We start from the raw sequence: 23,773 nt of genomic DNA, 5'->3' as shown, positions 1-23,773 counted from the left end.
CACTCTAGAAAGGCTACCTTTATCATCGGCAAGGGATGGCCGACCGAACGTCCGTATCTGACGAGTTGGGAGTGAGACCGGGTGTATAAACTTGTATGTGTCCCTGCACACCTGCCAGCCACCATATTGTTTCTGACTCATGTCACATTTGTGAATTCATGTGCAATATGTATTCATGCGAGTGTATGTGTGCATTTGACCCCGTGTGTCTTTATCCATGCTATTTAAATGCAATCTGCATCCGGATGTGTCTGGATAACGAAAAACACATGTTGGTGTAAGTTGTAAATGCACGCAGAAGGCAATGGAGCGGCCGCTACGTGATCAGATCACCAGCAGACTCAGTCAGGTGGAAAGGCAATCCGCACTGATGTTCACATTAATTAGAAAGTATCCGTCGGCAGGGTAGAAACATCATCACCACGGGCAGAAATGTCATCCCCACAGGTGCAGACATCCTCTTCATGCCTCCTGCTTGAGTGTCGTAGAAGGTGATCCCTTCTGCTGCAATGAAGATGCGAGTAGCATACGAGCTCTCCAGTGTTGTCACCTCTGACGACCCTACACCTGCCATGTTTGTTTATGTTTTCAAGAGACAGACTTGCTTTGCATAGTGTGCATGGAAAATAAGAGACGGTCACACGCGGGCCAAGCAGAACATTATACCTGATAGATTGTTCATTATCCAGAGCTAAATCGTGTTACATCAGGTGCAAATGAAGGCTTAAAGCCCCCCTCCAGTGTCTTTTGTCATTTTTTAAATATTTCATATTCATGTCCTGACAACGTTGATTAGCCACACTGTTCGCCAAATATTTCTTGACAAATTAATTTTGCGCTCGTTAAGTTATTTTCTAAAACGGGACGATTATGTATGACTATTAGTGGAACTAGTTGTATAGTTACTGTATATGTGAATACGTCTGTGAATACCGTTCCTGGCTGGTGTAGGTTAGGCAAATAGTGTAGCACAGAATCATCAGATTACGTGTGACTATTAATCAGTGCCCACAGAGAGGGGGCGCCAGGGAGAAACACTGGCTGGAGGCGGGCTTTAAAGACGAGCGTGCTTCTGTGTGTGCCTTACTTTAACCTATGTACGCCGTCGGGGGTGGTGGGCTGGTTGAAGCGCCTCATGTAGTCGTGCATCTCTGGGAAGCTCTTCTTCATGTAATCCTCGGCGCTGCTCTCCCTCACCGTCCCAAAGCGGAAGCCCATGGAGGGGTGATGCAACTGGGGCACGGACGCACACAGGCGACGGGTGGAGGAGATGGTGGTAATGGTGGGGGGAGGAGAGAGAGCGAGAGGGGGGAGAGAGCCAGAGAGAGAGAGAGGATATGATGATGGGACTCACATCAAATTCACTCTAGCCGTGAACTCCCCACAGGGTTTAAGGATATAAAAGGCGGTAATCCTTGATAAATAATTCCCCTCTTTACTCATTAGGCTGTCCTTGTGTAAGATCTTGTGTGTGCATGTGCCCCGGTGTTTCCCCCCATGCCTGTGTATGTATGTGCATGCGTGCGTCGGCACATTTGTGTCCTTGTGCGCGGGCTAACCTTGTCGTCGTGAATCCCCGAGACCTCCTCGAAGGTCTTCTCGCCCACCATGACCGCCGCTAGGTTGGCGGTGTAGCTGGACAGCACTAGCAGGCAGAAGATGGCCCACAGGTTCATCAGGAAGCGACCTGTCCAGCACTTAGGAGTCTGCAGAGCAGAAATGTGTGCCAGAGTGTAAACAGTTGTTTTTGGTCTGTTAATTTGCATTTACAAAATGGACCAGGGTGGGAATTTTGTCCTTTTAGGGGCGAGGCCATCTGGCTTTCAGCATCGCAAATCTTTTTAGGGCACAAGGCCACATGCCAGGGCACAAAGGCCATTGCTCTATTGACATCGTGAAGAGTGACTTTTCTGAAATGTGTGTTAAAATGAGCCAATTACACATCCTTTGCATAGGGAAGGTTACATTAAACTGATATCACTGATGTTTTTAAAGCAACTGACAGTAGCAGGCTGGTAGCAGGGCACTTGCTAAGGTGGCCTTAGGGATCTCAGGGCATCAAGGCCAGAGGGAGGGGCAACGGAGGCCATGGCCTCCATGTAATTCCCACCCTGGATAGGACGGATGACAGGACAAAATAAAGAAACAATAGCAGATTGTGGAGATGAGCAAAGGGCTTCTAAAAATACCTGAATGTAAAACTGAAAAATGTCAACGTCAAAAATAAATGAAGCTGAGATGAATGACAGGAAGTAAACGGCAGCAAACATGAAGTAGACAAACATCCAGTAAACTGGATGGATGCATAAATGAAAGGGAAGCGAAATCAAGTTCATTAAGAGGAGGTGTAAATTTAAGGGAAAGTGACAAGCTGAGGTGTAAATTTAAGGGGAGGTGACAAGCTGAGGAGGAATTTTTAAGGGTTGAGATAAATGAGACATGAATTAGACAAATAAGGTTGCCACCCACTATTAAGAAGGTGTTCCAAATGTGTTGTACTCTGAGTGTAATGAGTGGGGGGGGGGGGGAACGTGGCATCCACATTACATGCACTTTAAAGAAATGGCACCGAGGGGAGTCATGAAGATCACTTTAATTGCAGAGCTATTTTGAGGCTAAATGTGTGAAGGCGTGCGTGCCAGCAGGCAAACAATACTTCCATTTAGCTCTTTCACACGTGTGCCAAACTTGCCTTTTTCTTCACGAGGCCCTGCTATAATAAATCACCCTGGCAAAATATTTAAGGGAATATGTGAGGGAATTAAATATCTGCTGACACATGAGACTGAATCGAGAAAATGGGAGGTTTTCCATTCAAGCCAATTTGTCTTATTACTGTAAAACATATTACTGTGAAAAGGAACAACATCTTGTTGAAATTGAACAACAATAAAGGAGAGTCGTGGGACATAAAGCATTATTGGCAGTGTGGTAAACAGTTTTACCTGCCTGTTAGCCTAAACAAACCGGACTGCTTGGATAAGTCGTGTCGATGCCACTTATATTTACATTTGAGGCATTTTGATGATCCAGCACATAGAGGGCCACAGGCTTGCTCCAGGACACATTTCTGTGAAGGCTGTTGATGGACACATTGCCTGTTTGCAGGGATCAAACCCGTAACCTTTCCATTATAGGAAGGTCTCTCTAATCACTTGGCTGCCCTTCCACCCATGTCATATCCTCCGCCTCCTTCAGGGACAGTATAAATGTATTCTTATGAGTTCAAATAAATAGTCTGCCGGATTGGCTAGTCACAAGACAAGAGAAGTAGGACAGAGAAGAATGATTTAAGCAAATGATGTTTCAGATATTCATCTGAATGTGTCCCATGAAAATGTAGGAGCGAGCATAAGTTATCATGATGATAGATTTGGGCACAATATAGGATGCTAATTAAAAATCAAAGAACACAAAGGGCAGAGCTGCTTTTCATCAGGTAGAGGGTCCGTTATGTGCGGCAGTATGAATGTGGATGGGACACTATCAATCATATGTGACAGGCTTCTGAAGTAAGCTGGTACCACAAGGGTATATACAATGAGAATGAATGGAAATGAGAGGAAGGGAAATAGTTTTTTTTTGGTCTCTGAGGGGAATGAGTTTTTCACGGTGGTATGTATTTATTGATGGACAAATTTGCCTAAGAAGCAGAATTACACTTGCATTTGTCTTCAGGACCATGGACAGCAGCTCTCATTTACATTGCTTGCCTGTTGAGCAGACAGCGATGGCTCTTTCTCCCTCTCTCTCTGTCTCTCGCTCCCTCTCTCTTTTTCTCTCTCTCTGTGTCTGTCTCTCCCTCTCTCTCTCTGTTTCTGTCTCTCCCTCTCTCTCCCTCTCTCTCTCTGTACCAACCTTCACCTCGTCAGCTCTCCGACTTGGCCCACCCTCTCGCCCTTTCCCCTTTACATCATCCTCCCTCTACCAACCTATCGCCCTCATTCTCTTACTGTTTCCTTTTCATCCACTTACCCTTTCAACCCCCTCACACTATCTTTCCCTCCGTCAACCTCCCAATCACCCTCTTTCTGAAACCCATTGGCTCCTCCTCCACCTCCCCCCCCCCCCACCAGTCCTCCTCGCCTTGCCTGCTTGCTTCCAACTTTCCGTCTGTCTACCAACTGTAGGATGGTTAACCTCTCCTCGCCCCCTCCCTTCCCACCTTCATCCATCCCTATCATCCTCGCCATAACTCCTTCAATCTCTGTCGGCCCACTTACCCTTTCCCCTCTCCCTCCCTCTGTGTTTTATCCTCCTTGTTCCCCTTGCGGCTCACTACTTCATCACTGCCTAGCTACTTAACCTCTCCCCTATCCATCTTTTCTCTACGTGGTCAGCTCTATCATATTTCCCTATAACTCTCTTTTCCTTTTACTTCCTCTTTACAATCGCCCTCGCGTATCCTTTAATGTACTTCACGGCCTCCCTTTGTCTCCTAATTCCTCTCCTTGCCGCACCTTCAATGGTACCTATTTATGGTGCCTATTTATCACAGCTGCGTTACCTTGATGGCGAGAGTGCGTCCAAACAGGATGGCGTAGCAGAGATTGAGGGCAGAGGAGTAGGAGAACACACTCAGCCTGTTCCGGCCGCGGGGCGTCATGCCGAAGGGGCTGTTCCACTCGTACAGGGTGAGGAAGAGCGCGGTGAGGTGCAGCGTGACGAAGATGCCCACCCACATGGACCAGTGGAGGGGCCACATGAACGCTCCGATGGGGGCGGCCGTGTCCCGGCTGCGTACCTGGGAGGACAGTAGCATTAGGATCCAGGCCAAATACAACAAATGTGCAGGAATCTGAATGGATGCAGTTAGCTTTTCTTTTTTTCCCTTTGTTGTGAATAATTGTGATTACCAGCCATGACGGCATGTGGCTGGTATTGTTTTCACCTCGAGTCTGTAACACCGATTGTAGAGGGAACTAACACAGAAGCCGTTTTGAGTACTTTGCCAGGTGTTTATAATGTCTGTCTGTGGAAAGCTTTTTTTTTTCATCACAACCGTGCAAGACGCCGTCACAAAACTTTACAGGTGTGTAGCTGACATCAAAATGAAGCCCGAGTTTGAAAATGGGTGTGATCGGAGCAAGAAGGCCTCCCTGTACAACAGGGATGGGCAACTTCGATGATAGAGAGGACCACAAAAAAAAATCCTCGCTACCAGAGGGCCAGATTGTGACCGTGTACTTCCACCAGTAGCCTACTGTAACACCATCACTCCCAATTATAGCTACTAATTTGATGAAAAAGACTGGCAAGCAAAGTTTATTATATCAACATTTATTATTTTTCATATTCAAATTTAGTCATTCTTCCATTCAGATGACACCAGAAACTTTGCTCTAGCTTTAAAACAGCTCGCTACAGCAATTTGATGGGGTACATCACCCAAATATGTCATATTAATCATATTAGTAAAGTTGCATGTCCAATGTGCATCCTGGCTATAGTACAATAGCCTTAGCTCAAATGCTAACGTTAAACAGTATGTGGATGGACAATCCTAACGCCATTCACGCCATGTTCTGGGATGTACAGTAAAATAAAAACACAGATGTGGGTGGTCTAACTAACCTAACCAAAAACGTCCGCCTTGTTTTTTTGATTGACCCAGGGGCCACACTGAGTGAGGTGGCCCACATGTGGCCCACGAGTTGCCCACCCTGCTGTACAACATCTGTTTTAAGTCAAGGGCATCACGGGCGGCTGGTGTGATCCCATCACAAGATGCTTTATTTCTAATTCTATTTCCAATTTGCAGGATGAAGGGCGAAGAACCATCCTTTAAAAAGGGCCGTCATTTGTTTTGATTTCCTGCTACCAGTACTAATCATTTTGTACAGTCACTTTTTCAAACAGTGGAGTTCTCATTTTGGAGGGAGCATATTGTCACATCATATTATCTATTGCTGTGTGTCAGCCACAGAGGGAGGGGTTATTAATTTGAAGAGGAACTGCAGTACATTTTTGAGGTCACTGCTGGATGTCCTCTCAAGATCCTTCTCATTTGGACTTTCGTAATTAACTTGCCCCGTCAAAACCCGGCCAACTAATATTGACTGACTAACGATGTGCTGCTCGTCCCCAGACGACCCAGGCGAGCGGGGGAGAAGGACAAGTTGAAATAGTGCCAGAGCGTATGGTCAGATCATATTGAAGTTGTGTCACAGCCACAAAGAGAGAGAGAGATTGACAAATCAAAGACACATTGCACACTGCTATGCTGCCTCTGACTGCATTACTCAGGATGCAGTAGATTGTCAGCATGGGTGTCTTCTAAAATCATTACAATACAAATTCAGAACTACAGCGGACTCATTAGTTTGACTTTACCAGAATGCCCAGGCTGGTGGAGTAGAAGGGCGAGGTGAAATCGATGACTCTGCTCCGGGCGGAGTTGATGGAGAAGGAGGTGACAGCCATGTCAGCGGATCCGCTCAGCAGGTCCCCGACCAGCCCGGTCCAGCGTCCTGACCCACTCTTCGCCCCGTACTTCCCGTCTCCCACGATGTAGAGGTCAAAGGTGAAGCCCATGTCCTCCGCCAGCTTCTCCAGCAGGTCGATGCAGTATCCGTAGCAGCACTTCCTCAGGTCCTCCGGTTGGCCTGGGAGGCAGAAAGTGATGATGACGTGAAAATTGTTTAGCTCATAGGGATATTCATAAACGTTATTTTAGAGGCACATGAGTAGCTCTTATGGATCCGCAGGGTGGGACTAAATTTGCTCAGTTTGAATCCTGGACTAGGAAAGTTTAACAGCCCTTGACCAATCGGAAAAGAGCATACCCTATTTAAGCTGAGATGCTAAGTCAAGATGAAACTCTCATTAATGTTGGAATGACATTGCCTTTTTTCCTCCAGATTGCTCCCAGCACTGACAGAGGTGCAACAGATGTGCCTCCTTCTTGTGCGAAGCTGCCGTGTTATTTAACTGTGGACAGAACCGGTCATGACGATCATCATACTGTAGCTAAAGGCTAAGCACTGCCAGAACTGGCAGACTATTTATTGGCTTTAAACGCTAATGACAGTGTATAGACAAGGTCATAAAACCATAGCTTCAGGCAAAAGCCTGGGAAAGCTTCAGGGCAATTTCAAAGACCTTTCTAATTACAGCAGCTCATTAATTAATGACCTACTGTACACTGAATAATTTTCTTTTTTTTCTTTTTTGTACATTTTTTATTATACACTTTGAGTGAAACACCCCATTTGTTCAGATTGTGCAGATTTTCCAATGTGAAGGATTTGATGATACATAATAGCATGAGCCAAAATTACATGGTATGCAGTATGCACCTGTAACCTGGGTAGTCAGACCAAGATCTGCATTATGTTACTGTCCCTTTAAATGAAGTTGTTGACACGTTCTGCACACTGAGTGATCACCTTTCTCTTGTTAGACGATCTTTGGCATGTTCTGCCTCAGTGCGCAGAGAGCGCTACAGCGCTACAGAGTGGTCATCTTCGTTTAACATTCTTTCTTTACATCTCTTTTGTTAGAGAAGTCAGTGCTAACAGCTACGTTGGCGCTGGCTAACTGAACTGAACAGCCTGAAAAAAAAGAGTTTAGAACTTGAAAAGAACTTGAAAATCGATTTAATCTAAATAACCTGAAGTTGACAAGGAGCTGCAACTTCGCCCAGGGATCATTAGGAACATAAACATCGGATATCCCGGTGAGTTGTGGTTGTAGCTCAATGTTCTTAGCATGTTTAGGCCTTTAGTAGGCATGCAGATTAGAAAGTTGGACAGACTCTGTACTATACAAAAACCAGTCGGGATAACTTGAAAATGATGAGATGATTCATGAACATGTGAAAATGTGCTATGAGTCGTGTGCAATTGCTTATCTGATGTACTGTGTGTGTTATGCTTGATGCCATTCAACTTGCAGCCTAGCTAGCTGCCACATGTGGTGTTGTTAATGTGTTCAGGCTAACATCACTTCTCATGCACTATATAGCTTCATGTCAAATATATATGGAGCCTGATAATATCTATATGTTGAACTGTATAATGATCTGCACTGAAGAATGTATATAATTATTTTTTTGAGATGTTTATATTGAATTCACATTTGTTCTACTGTGAGACTGAGTTTAAGTGATACACTACAAGTTACGAGTTATTGGAAAAAGAGAAGACATTGTGGGAAATATATTTTATTTAAATAGATTCAATGGACATTTGTGAAGATGGACTGAATAGTAACTGTCCTGCACTTGTGTAGGCTGGTTTTTCTTGGAGAGCTACGTCTACATTGGAACTGTGAATCGCCATCTACTGCCCCATCCCCTGCCCTGTCCCACTGCCCCATCCACTATCCCATCCACCGCCAACCTCCACCCAAGTCACCATCAGGGACATCTCTGTCTCGTCGGGCTTGCGGTCATCGTCTCGGGACGTCTTCAGGGACAGTGATTATTGAGGACGGTTTGAGTGCACTCACTTTATTATTTTCCATTTTATTATTTTATTTTATTTACTTATGTTTGTTGTTTTCTGAGATCTCAGGGTTTATTTTGTTTGGTCCAGGGAAAAGAAAAACGAACGAAAGGAAGAAAAAAGAGTTCAAAACTCTGAAAAGGTCTTGTGAATATCGAATTGTATTTTGCTCATTCTAATGTATTTTTTTCTATTTGATAATACACTTTCCCTATACCACATTATTGTATTCTATTCTGTGTGTTTAATTGGGGTGGTTTCTTTCTCATGTCTATTTTAGTGGCCGGACAAGGAATTTTCAACCAATCTCCTCAGAACCTAGATTAGAGGCCAACCCCTGGTTCTTAGAAAGAGAGATTTGTCACTAGCATTAGTGACAGACCAGGGAGGGGTTACAAAAGTGGCGAGCCAGCCAGGAGAGTTGGTGCATTTAAATAAATTTGATTCCACCCCGATATTAACACAAAACTACAAAAATAATTAGACCCAACGGAAATTAGGTTTTGTATGCTTGCGTGAATTACTGTTAAAACAAGACATATTATTTCTACTACATACGCACAGCTAAAACAAAAAAATTGATCTTTGCAACCGCTTTGACTTGCATGGGCCTAGTTGCCTTTATGTAGCGGGCATAGATGAAGATTACACTATAGAGGAAATAACAGACTTCTTCAAAGTTCATGGGGATGTCGCTAAGATAGTGAGGGTCCCTGATGAATCAAATCAGCCAGAAGGCCGGACCATAGTACAATACTCACTAGAACGAACAATTTCAAGGCTTGATCCTGTAGCCCTAGGCAGCCTGCCAAGCCCTAAGGATGCCACTGTTACCTGGCATGTGAGGACTATTCGTGAGATGTGTCAAAAGGAGCTCGGTAGAGAGTTGGCTCAAAAATGCTTAGACGAACTGAATAGTCTGGCTGGCAGTAGTAAAGCTGGCTTTTGGGATACGCTCCTGAGTGAGATGCAACATGCTAGGTCTGAGCTAGGCCCCCCACAGAGTTCTCGTCTCCCCCAGTCTTCTGATCAGCAGGCTCCCACGCCTAGCAGTGAGAATGGAGTCACTGGCAAAAGTCCACCAGAAATTCCAGAGTCACAATTAATTGATTTTGCGTCCAATGCCGTTCCCTCCAGTTCTTCCATAGGCCCACCTCATCTTAATGAGAGTACAGTAAATCCGCCCCAAATCCAGAAAGTCATTGTTGAACATTTCATTCGTAATGACACCCCATCCAGCTATAGCCAGAGCAGGATCAGAACATTTTCAGGGCGGCTGCCAAAGCCAAATGGCGAGGTTGATTATGATGCCTGGCAGACCCAGGTAGACCTTCTCCTCAATGATGCTTCATTGTCTGACACTCAAAAAGTGAGGAGGATTTTAGAGAGCCTGCTCAGCCCAGCTGCTGATATTGTCAAGCCGCTTGGCACCAACGCTTCTCCCAATGCCTACCTAATTCAGCTTGAATCTGCATTCGGAGTGGTAGAGGATGGCGAGGAGCTATTTGCTACCTTCCTCGGTTCAAACCAAAATTCTGGAGAGAAGCCCTCTGTCTATCTTAACCGACTTCAAAGTCTTCTTACTAAAGCTATCTCTAGAGGGGGAGTCTTAGCTGAAGTGTCCGACAAGCACCTACTCCGGCAATTCTGCAGGGGCTGCTGGGACCAGAGCTTACTCATTGGACTTCAGCTTGAACACCGGAAAGATAATCCACCATCTTTCCCTGAACTACTGCTCCTTCTGAGAACAGAGGAGGACCGACGTGCCGCAAAAAGTGAACGAATGAAAAAGCATTTAGGAAACACAAGGGTTGCAACACATGTGCATTCAGTCTTGAGCACGCCGGTGTTTGACGAGGAACCTCCTCCCCTGACTCCCAAAAAGCATGATACCAATTTCAAACTTGAAAAGGAGGTTGCTGAACTCCGTCAGCAAGTAGCGCAGTTAATGCAGAAAGAGAGGAAAGGATCAGAATTTGAAGAGATTCACAGCAATCCCACAAGGAGGGAAATACCCTTGAGGAGTGACAATTTAGCAGCTCGTGCTACAAACCCGGAGTACACACCCCGAACCCCTACTCTACCTAGAGCATGGTTCTGCTTTAAGTGTGGGGAAGACGGTCATATCGCAGTTAACTGCAATAATGAACCTAACCATGTCCTTGTCCGCAGAAAGAATGCAGAGCTTCGAGACAAACGTGAAAGATTCAAGGCCCAGCAGGAAGCCCACAACCACTCTTTAAACTGGTAGTGGCTCCTGCCGCGGGACGACCAGGAGCCGAGGACATAAATCAGAATAGTCCCATAGCAATGACTCATGATGTGAAAGAGGGGACAAGGGCCAAAGGTAGCGAAGTGTTCAATCATTCTCTTCCTCTTGGGCTTGTAGGCCCACGCTGCGTCTCTACAGTCTTTGTGGGAGACATAAGATGTGAGTCTATTTTCGACACCGGATCCCAAGTCACCACTATTTCGGATACTTTCCATTCCAGATATTTGGCATCCACCCCCATTCAGCCCATTAATCATCTGCTTGAGGTTGAAGGGGCTGGGGGTCAACCTGTGCCCTATCTTGGCTATGTTGAGGTTTCCCTGACTTTCCCTGACAGTGTGACTGGTGCAGAGGAACAGTTGACTGCTCTAGCCCTCATTGTCCCAGAGTGTCACTTTAATAGCACAATTCCAGTGTTGGTTGGCACAAATGTTTTGCGGCAGCTCTACCAGCGTGGAATAGATCGTGAAGGACCAACATTCTCTAAGAGGTCAGACAGCTTTGCATCACTTCTTCAGCATGTTGCCCAAATACATGAAAGTGAAACCAAAGCTTGCCCTGTCAAATTGCATGGGAAAAACCCCATCACCATTCCAGCAAGAGACAAAATGTGTGTCTTTGGCGATGTTAGACTAGGGAGAGCTAATCCACACACCTCTTTCATTCTTGAACCACGTGAGTCTTCTCCCCTTCCTGGTGGGTTATTTCTTAAATGTGCACTATTGAACATCCACTGTAAGGCCTCAAAAAAGATCCCTGTAATTCTTAAAAACATGACCGACCACAGTGTCACTCTGTCCCCAAAGTGTGTCATAGGCGAAGTATCTGCTGCTCAGAGTGTCACGCCCTTGAACTCCAATCAGTCTCCGCCCACCCAATCTGAGGCACGGAGTGATAAGGTCATGTTCAATCTTGATGATTCGCCTATGCCAGAGGCGTGGAAACAGCGCATTTCAGACAAACTCAATTCCATTCCAGAGGTCTTTGCTGTCGACGAGCTTTCCTTTGGTCACACAGCTGCTGTGAAGCACCGTATTCGGTTGCAAGACGAGACACCTTTCAAAGAGCGATCCAGGCCAATACACCCCAGTGACAGGGAGGCTGTGAAGCAGCACCTCAGAGAGCTCCTGGATGCAGGAATAATAAGAGAGTCTGAGAGTCCCTTTGCATCACCAGTGGTGTTAGTAAGGAAGAAAAACGGAAAAATCAGGCTATGTATTGATTATAGGAAGCTGAACGCTCGCACTATAAAAGACGCATATGCCCTTCCCAACATCGAAGAGACATTCTCCGCCCTAAGTGGAGCGAAGTGGTTCTCGGTAATGGACTTAAAATCTGGTTATTACCAGGTAGAAATGGCAGAAGAGGATAAACCCAAAACCGCGTTCACATGTCCTTTGGGCTTCTACGAGTTCAACCGTATGCCGCAGGGTGTGACCAACGCGCCCAGCACCTTTCAACGCCTAATGGAAAAGTGTGTTGGGGATCTGCACCTTAGCGATGTGCTTGTATTTTTGGACGACCTCATAGTCTTTTCTGAGACACTTGAAGAGCACGAGTCAAGACTCATGAAAGTGTTACATCGTCTCAAAGACTATGGACTAAAATTGTCACCTGAAAAGTGTCAATTTTTTAAGTCATCTGTCAAATATCTTGGTCACATAGTCGACGCCCAAGGGGTCCACACTGACCCAGACAAGATCTCTGCTCTCAAAGATTGGCCTCGCCCTGTGAACAGAGAAGAGCTCAAGTGCTTCCTGGGCTTCTCTGGGTATTATAGGCGCTTCGTGGAGGGCTATTCTAAGATCGCCAAGCCCCTCAACTCTCTTACTGCTGGGTACTATCCGCCCAAAAAGAGAGGCAAAATCTACAAAAGAGAGCGGCCCAAGAATTGTGTGAGTCCTCGAGCACCTTTTGGTGCAGCGTGGACATCTGAATGTGAGTCTGCCTTCAGAGCCCTCATTGATAAGCTAACTTCAGCCCCTGTTCTTGCATTCGCAGATGCCAAGCTTCCATACGTGTTACACACGGATGCTTGCTGTGGGGGTCTGGGGGCTGCACTTTACCAAGAGCAAGGCGGAAAGCTCCGCGTAATAGCCTATGCCAGCAGAGGTCTGTCGAAGAGTGAAAGAAATTACCCAGCTCACAAGCTAGAGTATTTAGCTTTAAAATGGGCAATCTGTGAAAAATTCAGTGATTACCTCTATGGCACAGATTTCACTGTTCTAACCGATAATAATCCGCTCACCTATGTCCTCACCTCCGCCAAGCTAGACGCCGCCGGACATCGCTGGTTGGCTGCCCTGTCGACCTTCAGATTTAACATCAAGTACCGAGCAGGACACACTAACGGAGATGCGGATGGTCTATCTAGACGCCCGCAGGATGCACCTCAGGAAGACTATGAATTCCTGCAGGAAAGGGAGCGGATTAAAGAAATGACAAGGCGCATCTTGGAGGGGGAGGATCAGGAGATCCCCACTGATGCAGTCTCTGCAGTATGTCAGCACCACTCTGTTACGTCATCACGGCTTCCTGTTCTTGTAGAGTCTCTTGCCGTAGAAGCCTCAGCAGTGCCCGATGTGTTTGCTGGTCAAGGTCAAGATACCTTACCTGGTATGACAAGGGAAAATTGGCATAGAGCACAAAGAGAGGACCCATCCATCGGGAGAGTTATCTCCTTTGTAGAAGGGGCGCAGAAGCCCTGCTTCAAAGATGGGAGTGCTGAACAGCCTGAAGTCAAATTACTCCTTAGAGAGTGGAACAGGCTTGAAATCAGAGATGGAATCCTTTACAGAAGGTGCTTTGATCGTGGAGATATGATCTATCAGCTTGTCTTGCCCGAGCAGTATAGAGAGAGAGCTTTTCACGGGTTGCATGATGAAATTGGGCATCTAGGATCTGAGCGTGTACTAAGTCTAGCTCGAGCCAGATTTTACTGGCCCAAAATGGCAGAATCCATCGAAAAGAAATGTCACACCTGTGAACGATGTTTTAGGCGGAAAGCTAGGCCCCAGAGAGCAGCGCCCATGGTAAACATAAGGACAACTTTCCCGTTAGAATTAGTGTGCATGGACTATCTGTCACTCGAACCCGACAGCCACGACACCAGGAACATTTTAGTCATCACTGACCATTTCACAAAATTTGCGGTGGCAGTGCCAACAAAAGATCAAAAGGCTAAGACAGTTGCCAAGGCTCTCTGGGAGAACTTCCTAGTCCACTACGGCTTCCCCAGTCGCCTCCACAGTGATCAGGGCAGGGATTTCGAATCCCACACAATCAAAGAGCTGTGTTCACTGATAGGAGCAGAGAAGGTGCGTACTACGCCCTATCATCCGCAGGGAAATCCTGTTGAGCGATTTAATAGGACCCTGTTAAGCATGCTCGGAACACTAGAGGAACAGGATAAACAGCGTTGGAGGGATTTCGTGAAACCCCTAGTTCACGCGTACAATTGTACAAGACATGACACAACAGGGTATTCACCCTATGAGCTTATGTTTGGTAGGCAGCCTACTCTTCCAATTGACCTCATTCTGGGGATCAGCCCTCCCACTGAGACTCCTAAGACACATTCCGAGTATGTTCAGAACTTACGCCGGCGGCTCCAGGAAAGCTATGCACTGGCTGCCGAAAATTCTAAAAAGACAGGAGAGAGAAACAAAATACGGTTTGATGCCAAAATCAGAGCTGCTGAGTTAGTTGAAGGGGATCGGGTCCTAATAAGAAACGTCAACATACGGGGGAAACATAAACTAGCTGACAGGTGGGAGCGCTCCATTCATGTAGTCGTGAAACACATTGATAGCGGTCCAGTATATGTAGTCAAGCCAGAAAAAGGCAATGGCCCACATCGTACCCTTCACAGAGACCTACTCTTGCCATGTGGGTTTCTGCCTGTTGAGGAAGCTCCAGAGCAGAGATCGAAGCTAAGCAAACCAAAGAAAATGAGGTTGAGAGGCAGTATTAAAGTTGGAAACCAGCAGATGGAGGGGGATGGTTCAGAGGGAGATTTAGGAGATGAGGAGGAGGAACCTTACTACTTAGAGGGACCCCCAAATTCTGCTACATGGGGCCCTTATGTCCAAGAAATAGAGAGCACACCACTGAGACAGCCCCCAGTACCACTTAATCCCCAAGCCCCTGAGTTTAGAACACGGCCCCCAACCAGCTCTGAGCAGATAGGTCATGACCTGTCAGCTACGACTCCTGACTTTGTCGAACATAGCGACCATGTTGTAATAAACATTCCAGAGCGCGACACGTCTGACGCATCACTTGTGGGGGAGGGAGACAGAGGCGTCTCGTCAGTTCGCGTGGGAGGTGGGGAATCTTTGCCTGATCAGGACGGTGGGCTTGACTCACGGGAACATGAGGAGGATGTGAACGTTATTCTTGAGGGCGGACCAAGCGAGCCCAGGCGCTCCAACAGGGAGAGACACCCACCACATAAGTTTACATATGATGAATTGGGAAAACCCCTGATTCTGGCCCTTAGCTCATTTTTTGAAAGCCTGCAGACCATTCTTCCCCCAGTACCTAGCAGTCCCTACCAGGTGCCCGGTATGGTTTGGTTGCATGAAGGGACTCATGCAGTTTAGAGGGGGAGTGTGTAACCTGGGTAGTCAGACCAAGATCTGCATTATGTTACTGTCCCTTTAAATGAAGTTGTTGACACGTTCTGCACACTGAGTGATCACCTTTCTCTTGTTAGACGATCTTTGGCATGTTCTGCCTCAGTGCGCAGAGAGCGCTACAGCGCTACAGAGTGGTCATCTTCGTTTAACATTCTTTCTTTACATCTCTTTTGTTAGAGAAGTCAGTGCTAACAGCTACGTTGGCGCTGGCTAACTGAACTGAACAGCCTGAAAAAAAAGAGTTTAGAACTTGAAAAGAACTTGAAAATCGATTTAATCTAAATAACCTGAAGTTGACAAGGAGCTGCAACTTCGCCCAGGGATCATTAGGAACATAAACATCGGATATCCCGGTGAGTTGTGGTTGTAGCTCAATGTTCTTAGCATGTTTAGGCCTTTAGTAGGCATGCAGATTAGAAAGTTGGACAGACTCTGTACTATACAAAAACCAGTCGGGATAACTTGAAAATGATGAGATGATTCATGAACATGTGAAAATGTGCTATGAGTCGTGTGCAATTGCTTATCTGATGTACTGTGTGTGTTATGCTTGATGCCATTCAACTTGCAGCCTAGCTAGCTGCCACATGTGGTGTTGTTAATGTGTTCAGGCTAACATCACTTCTCATGCACTATATAGCTTCATGTCAAATATATATGGAGCCTGATAATATCTATATGTTGAACTGTATAATGATCTGCACTGAAGAATGTATATAATTATTTTTTTGAGATGTTTATATTGAATTCACATTTGTTCTACTGTGAGACTGAGTTTAAGTGATACACTACAAGTTACGAGTTATTGGAAAAAGAGAAGACATTGTGGGAAATATATTTTATTTAAATAGATTCAATGGACATTTGTGAAGATGGACTGAATAGTAACTGTCCTGCACTTGTGTAGGCTGGTTTTTCTTGGAGAGCTACGTCTACATTGGAACTGTGAATCGCCATCTACTGCCCCATCCCCTGCCCTGTCCCACTGCCCCATCCACTATCCCATCCACCGCCAACCTCCACCCAAGTCACCATCAGGGACATCTCTGTCTCGTCGGGCTTGCGGTCATCGTCTCGGGACGTCTTCAGGGACAGTGATTATTGAGGACGGTTTGAGTGCACTCACTTTATTATTTTCCATTTTATTATTTTATTTTATTTACTTATGTTTGTTGTTTTCTGAGATCTCAGGGTTTATTTTGTTTGGTCCAGGGAAAAGAAAAACGAACGAAAGGAAGAAAAAAGAGTTCAAAACTCTGAAAAGGTCTTGTGAATATCGAATTGTATTTTGCTCATTCTAATGTATTTTTTTCTATTTGATAATACACTTTCCCTATACCACATTATTGTATTCTATTCTGTGTGTTTAATTGGGGTGGTTTCTTTCTCATGTCTATTTAAGTGGCCGGACAAGGAATTTTCAACCAATCTCCTCAGAACCTAGATTAGAGGCCAACCCCTGGTTCTTAGAAAGAGAGATTTGTCACTAGCATTAGTGACAGACCAGGGAGGGGTTACACACCTATTGCACATACAGTCATCTGTTGATTGAAAGTCAGAGAAGGTTAAGATATCTTCCCTTATGTGGCTTATTATGGATGACTAGGACAGTCATTTAGATCTGAAATCCACTCATGCTGCCGCAGGCTGTATTTGACCAATAGCCTCCACTGAGCCAGTGATATGGTACATGGTATTTCGATGAACCAGACTCAGCGGTCATTATGTCTTATTGATTTGACCTCTTTAATCCTCTTCAGTCATGAGATGTTGATGTAGATGTTGCCCGTGACACAGCACCTGCTGGACTGACGGAGCATGAGCCCCTATTGATTTCACCTCTAAAATCCACTTGGGTCATGAAGGGAAGATGTAGTGATACCGTTAGAGATGTAGGCCTAGGGAGGGGCGAGACCCTCTTGTTCTGGTCAAAGGCCTCCAAGGAAGAGCGGAGAGCCATGGTGGTGGCGGAAGTGGCAAGGACAGAGCAGGAACGCCTTAACATCAAAGCATCCTCTCACCTGGCAGTGACTGGACCATGAGGGTTGACCTCGGAAAACAACTCCAGTTCCCCAGGGAGGTTGTGGAAACATCACTCCGGCCCGACCTCGTCATGTGGTCAGAGGCTCGCAAGACCATCCTGCTTGTTGAGCTTACTGTCCCGTGGGAGGAAGGGATGGAGGCCGCCAACGAGAGGAAGCGCTCCAAATATGCAGACCTGGCAGCGGAGTGCAGGGAGGCTGGCTGGAAAGCCGTCACGTGTCCCGTTGAAGTGGGGTGTAGGGGCTTTGTTGGTTCCTCAACTGTTCGCCTACTCCGCGACATGGGATGCACAGGATCGGGGCATCGGAAAGCCGTAAGAGAGCTGGCCGAGGAGGCGGAGAAAGGCAGTTTTTGGCTGTGGCTAAGGAGGAAGCATAGGAGTTGGGGGCTGAGCAACACCTAGGGCATCAGCAGGGGGTGGCAGGGAGAGATCCCTGCCATCGCTCCGCCACCATGAGATATACTGGGGTTAAAGGAGCGAAATATCCATGATTGGTGGTCCCCAGCTGATGACCCGCATAGGCCCTCAGAGGTGTTCATAGGAGCACACCAGCACAAAAGGCACTGGTGGAGGTGCGTCAGGCAGCAATGCCCGGCAGGTAGACCATCAACCTGTATCATGATAAATAATAATAAGACCTCTTTAATCCTCTTCAGTCATGAGATGTTGATGTAGATGTTGCCCGTGACACAGCACCTGCTGGACTGACCGGGCATGAGCCCCTATTGATTTCACCTCTAAAATCCACTTCGGTCATGAAGGGAAGATGTAGTGATAACGTTAGAGATGTAGCCAGTTCAAAAGAAGAAGAAGAAGAAGAAGAATATATAAACTAGACAACAAGTTAAAAGATATGACAAATAATGTAATGATGACGAAGATCATTGATGATGATGATGATGATACTACTAATACTACTACTACTACTACTACTACTAATAATAATAATAAGGATGCACCGATCCACTTTTTTCACTTCCGATCCAATTCCGATACCTGAATTTGGATATCTGCCGATACCTATATTATGCCGATACCAATATTTTTCTTGAATATACAGTATAGGCAAAGATTTGGCCAATTAAAGATTTTTTTTTTAAATATACCTTGCAAAAAGCAGACAAAATTAAGAAAATATACAAGGCAAAGAAGGATACTATTATACATGGGCAAATTACAGCCAGCTGTGCGGCCCGCGCTGGAATTGCAAAAAAATTCAGATCCGATCCGTGAATTAGTGCCAAATCGGCACCCGATACCGATATTGGATCGGCCCCATCCCTAAATAATAATAATAATATTGCGACAACTAATAATATTCACTTTTATTTTTAGTATCATTCATACACAACATGAATCTCAAAGGTCAGATAATGTTACAATACGGTGTGCTACGATCTACGAAGTGGACCCAAATGCAGGACACGAAGGCAGTGGGCAGGATTCAGGATAGCAGAAGGCTTTTACTGAAGTTCTCCAACAAGATTGAACAAGACACTGAGGCAAGGCTATGGCTAGACATACTGTCAATGGGCTAGACACAGACAGTTAACAAGCCACAACTCGACAAGCCTGAGAGGGGAGATGCAGGCATAAAGACAGACGTAACTAATCAGACACATGAGGGACAGCTGTGAGGAACAAAGGGAGCTAACGAGGACACATTGAGGGCAGGTGTGGAGGGAAGGAGCACACAAGGGAATGACAAGACTACAGAGTTCATGACAGATTAAAAAAACATGAAAAGATAAAATATATAAAAGAACAAACACAATGTATTGCATTAAAATAATTAAATTAAACTGAAAATAAATAGGCAAAGTGAATTGCATTAAATGAACACAATCAAATCGGTTAAAATGAAGGCAAATTAAAAGCTGGCTAATCCTCCTATGTATGTCAGTAAATCACCTATAGCGTTATGTGTATTGTAAGAATAAGTGGCTAAATAAAAATCACCATAGCCCTCCCACTCTGTGGCCGTGCTGTTTGGGTTGTGAAGCTGGTTGAAGAGTGCCTGGAGCAGGTCGGACCGGTTGGTTCTGGGGTCCAGACAGAGCTGCCCGGCCGGACACAGCCCATCCTCATCCACCTCCCGAGTGAAGACAAACGGGTGTTCCACCAGCGTCACCACCCTCACACGGTGCCCCTCCACGGACAGCCCCGGCCTCCAGCGTCCTCCGAAGTGACCGTCTCCCTGGCCGTCCCCTCCCCTCACCCCTGCCCCCAGGCCCTGTCCCGGGCTGCCGCCAAACCCCAGCCCTCCCCCCAGTCCCAAGAGCCCCCTCTCTAGCTCCAGCCGGCCCCGCGTCCACTGGCCCACGGTCACCCAGGCTGGCTGGCCCAGAGCGCCCCTCTTCAGGCTCCACACATGGAACAGCTGGGAGGAGAGGACCCGCGACAGGCCCGCATCTACCTGGATCAGGCCTGTAGCCCCAGTGAAGGAGGTGTTGGAGAGGAACCTCGAGGGAGAGAGAAAAGTAAGAGAAAGAGAAAAAAAACTAAGTTACTCAAGACATGCTGAAAGAAAAAGAAAATAAATTCCATATTACACCTGAGAAATGTAGCTGCAATAATATACAGCACTGTGTATACTTGTAGACAGAAGGGGGGAAAGAAACTAAGAACAAGTAACAAAAGAAGGTGCAGGCAGGCATCGTCTGGTTGAGGAACTCCGGCGAGTCTACTCTCTCAGATGGGTGGATTTAATAATTGCATCTTCCAGAAACTCATAATTAAAAGTTAATGTAGTGCAGTGAGGGTCTCCTCCTATCTGCCATGTCCATACAGACAGTCATTGCTATTCGTTTCACACTCTTGGTGGCCCGCTGGTCTTTACGGGGGAATACATTAGGAAGAGTAATTCCCGCTCGGCACATAAATCTGCCCTGGCCTCTTGAACCATGCCGGGATTGTTGGCTGGCGTATGAGCGTTTGATTGTGCGAAGATTGTCAGGTGATGTCTCAATGTGAACTCATACAAGGACTGTCTAATCATGTCTTGATTAGTGGGGGCTTGTCAGGGGGTCGTTAGAAATCAGAGTCGGGGTGGTTGTTGAAATGTTAAAGTATGCAGGGAGGATCACTGCGTTGGGTTGGGTATGGTTGTTGAACCGTGCAGGGACTGTTGATTATGTCTGGGTCAAGGCTAGAAATGGCAAGGTTTCCCTCTTGTCATTAGAAAAGGTTGGCCTTTTCTCAACTAGAAAAATATATGCAGGTTCTATCAGCATTGCTCTTTATCTCATTGTCTTATAGAGCGAATCACAATGCTGTTTACAATAACGTCCAGGTAGACAACGCCTGCCTCACCTACATACAATTTCATGGAGCGGAGCAAACAGGGCAGGGAACAACTGAGATTTATAGAAAATGGTTCATTCTAAAATGCATGTTTGATGCTTTCATATCTCATTAATTAACAACACTTTCACTAACGTTAAGTTGGAGAGCTGATTTACCTGTTGGGCCACAGAATAAAAACAATTATAGCTTTGAGTTCACCCAAAACTAGCAGCTAGTCCGACCTGGCGCTGAGATGTCACTGTTGGGTAGATTTGGTTTATCAACACACAGGACATAAAATAAGCACAGCCAAACGTCAAATACTGTAGGTCGGTCCACCGTGTTTAACTAGGATATATATCTTTAATGTTAGTTACGGCTGAAAATGACAACAGAAATAAACAAACAACTTTGTGATATCTCCACAATTAAAATCAATCGGCAGGTATCTATCCGGAAGTGACTTTTATTGTTAACGCGACGTCAAGGTGATTGGGTCTATTCTGTCTGTCTTTCTCTAAAGTTTTTGCCCTCTACTTTTGTCTTTTGGGCTCTCTCCCTCTCCCTTCTGAATGGATGAGCACTAAAGAGTGTGTGTGACCACTGCCGGTGAACCTCTTACATTAAATATGGGATATGGTTAGGAAAATGAAAAGGTTAAATTGCTTGTGAGGGTCATTAATGTCACCTCCAAGTCTGGGCTAGGCTAAAGCCTGTCTGCGCACCACACAGAATTTGAATGCAGTGTGCAGCTTTGCCTGTGTTTGTGTGTTTTGTGTGTGTGTGTGTGTGTGTTTTCACATTCGCTGTCCTCTGTGTGTCTATGTGCTTTCATGTGTGTACGTGTGCTTTCATGTGTATACGTGTGTGTCTCGCTGCACTTTCCTCACGTTATGATTTACTTCAAGCAACCGTACGATATGAATTGAAATATTCTTTGCTTGCAGGCATAACTCTCAAAGCTGTGATTAAAAAGGCTCCTGATTTTAAAGTCATGCATTCTCATCCCATCCCATGCTCATGTTTGCTCATCAGTTCTCTCTCTCTCTCTCTCTCTCTCTCTCTCTCTCTGTGACCATAAAGCGGAAGTGCTCGCCTTGCCTTGAGCTGGAATAATCACTCATGCTAATAGCACGGCTGAATCATCATATCCCTAAGACAGCAGATTCGTCAAGCTGACCACTCCACACTCATAATACTATAGTGTCATGGCTACTGCTGCTGCCCACAAGAATTAACCATCTGAACAGAGGGTTAACTGACTGCAAAGACCCCACTATTTCCCAGTCTGTGGTATTTTGCCCAGAAAAACCAATAAATCAATAAATAAAAAAGGGGCGTGGTCTAAATTAAGTATGACAAACTTTCAAGCAGCTTTGCCTTTTAGTGAGTGAAAGGAGTGACATTTGTATAGGTTGTGTGGGTTGTTGTGTGGGTTGTTGTCTGTTAGTGAGTGAAAGGAGTGACATTTGTATGGGTTGTGTGGGTTGTTGTGTGGGTTGTTGTCTTTTAGTGAGTGAAAGGAGTGACATTTGTATAGGTTGTGTGGGTTGTTGTGTGGGTTGTTGTCTGTTAGTGAGTGAAAGGAGTGACATTTGTGTGGGTTGTTGTGTGTATTGTTGTGTAGGTTGTTGTCTTTTAGTGAGTGAAAGGAGTGACATCTGTATCGGTTGTGTGGGTTGTTGTCTTTTTTTAATGAGTGAAAGGAATGACATCTGTATGGGTTGCGTGGTTTGTTGTCTTTTAGTGAGTGAAAGGACTGACATCTGTACAGATTGTGTGGGTTGTTGTGGTGTTGTGTGGGTTGTTGTCTTTTAGTGAGTGAAAGGAGTGACATCTGTACAGATTGTGTGGGTTGTTGTGGTGTTGTGTGGGTTGTTGTCTTTTAGTGAGTGAAAGGAGTGACATCTGTATGGGTTGTGTGGGTTGTTGTGGTGTTGTGTGGGTTGTTGTCTTTTAGTGAGTGAAAGGACTGACATCTGTACAGATTGTGTGGGTTGTTGTGGTGTTGTGTGGGTTGTTGTCTTTTAGTGAGTGAAAGGAGTGACATCTGTATGGGTTGTGTGGGTTGTTGTGGTGTTGTGTGGGTTGTTGTCTTTTAGTGAGTGAAAGGAGTGACATCTGTATGGGTTGTGTGGGTTGTTGTGGTGTTGTGTGGGTTGTTGTCTTTTAGTGAGTGAAAGGACTGACATCTGTACAGATTGTGTGGGTTGTTGTGGTGTTGTGTGGGTTGTTGTCTTTTAGTGAGTGAAAGGAGTGACATCTGTATGGGTTGTGTGGGTTGTTGTGTTGTTGTGTGGGTTGTTGTGGTGTTGTGTGGGTTGTTGTCTTTTAGTGAGTGAAAGGAGTGACATCTGTATGGGTTGTGTGGGTTGTTGTGCTGCCTCAATCCACGCAGCTGCATTTAAAGAAAGGCTGTCAAAACACATAGATAAGGCAGCCAGCGGGTGTCAGAGAGGGATGGCTTCCTCTCACTCACACCTGGCACCCGGTTTACACGGTCAGAATAAATGTCAGCGCAGTGGCCAGTGAATGATGACTCTATAACAAAATCCCAGGCATGTGTCTCCCTTCCTTATCGCTCCATCTGCTTTAGTTTGGATGAAAGTTTACTCCGTGCTTCTAATCTCTCGGGGGGGGAGACGGAATGGGCTTGGCGGGTGTGTCTGAGAGATGGCACTGACTGGCAGATCTCACTCCGATAACAGCAACTCCCTATCTATCTTCCCTCCTCTCTCTCTCTCTTTTCTCCTCTGTCACATCCTTTTCCACACAAGGCTCTCCTTCCTATTCTTTGATTCTATCCCTATTTTCCTTTAGCAGTTTCTTTCATCTCTCTTTCTCGCAGACTCTCCTCCCCTTTCGCTCTCTTCTCTTCATGGGAATAAGCGCCCAGGGATTTACGGTTCCGGACCTTCGGAAGCACTATCATCCGCATCGGATGGTTACTTCTATTTGTATTCCATCTTTATTTCCGCTAAACTCCTCAGCGCTCCGCTGCTTTGAATATGAAATGATAATACTGCACATCTTTGGCTCGCCGCCTCCCTCCTCTCTTCCGACCCCTCTTACATCTCCAGACATC

At 45.8% G+C, this 23,773-nt stretch overlaps 1 protein-coding gene across 1 annotated transcript in view; it reads right to left on the bottom strand.

Moving 5' to 3' along the window:
• grin3ba (glutamate receptor, ionotropic, N-methyl-D-aspartate 3Ba) overlaps positions 1-23,773 on the bottom strand; it is a gene marked incomplete at its 5' end in the record, with an annotated part of 148,962 nt that overhangs the window by 35,532 nt on the left and 89,657 nt on the right. Inside the window, 5 exons of the mRNA XM_083633409.1 lie at positions 1,088-1,233; positions 1,560-1,706; positions 4,508-4,744; positions 6,334-6,605; positions 19,363-19,865. Coding sequence (XP_083489535.1) covers positions 1,088-1,233; positions 1,560-1,706; positions 4,508-4,744; positions 6,334-6,605; positions 19,363-19,865 — 1,305 coding nt within the window. The remainder of the gene's footprint in view (positions 1-1,087; positions 1,234-1,559; positions 1,707-4,507; positions 4,745-6,333; positions 6,606-19,362; positions 19,866-23,773) is intronic.

Source organism: Poromitra crassiceps (assembly GCF_964638095.1).
Source record: "Poromitra crassiceps genome assembly, chromosome: 3".
Classification (NCBI taxonomy): Eukaryota; Metazoa; Chordata; class Actinopteri; order Beryciformes; family Melamphaidae; genus Poromitra; species Poromitra crassiceps.
The sequence above is the reverse complement of the archived record's forward strand: the minus strand, read 5'-3'. Positions and strand labels throughout refer to the sequence as shown.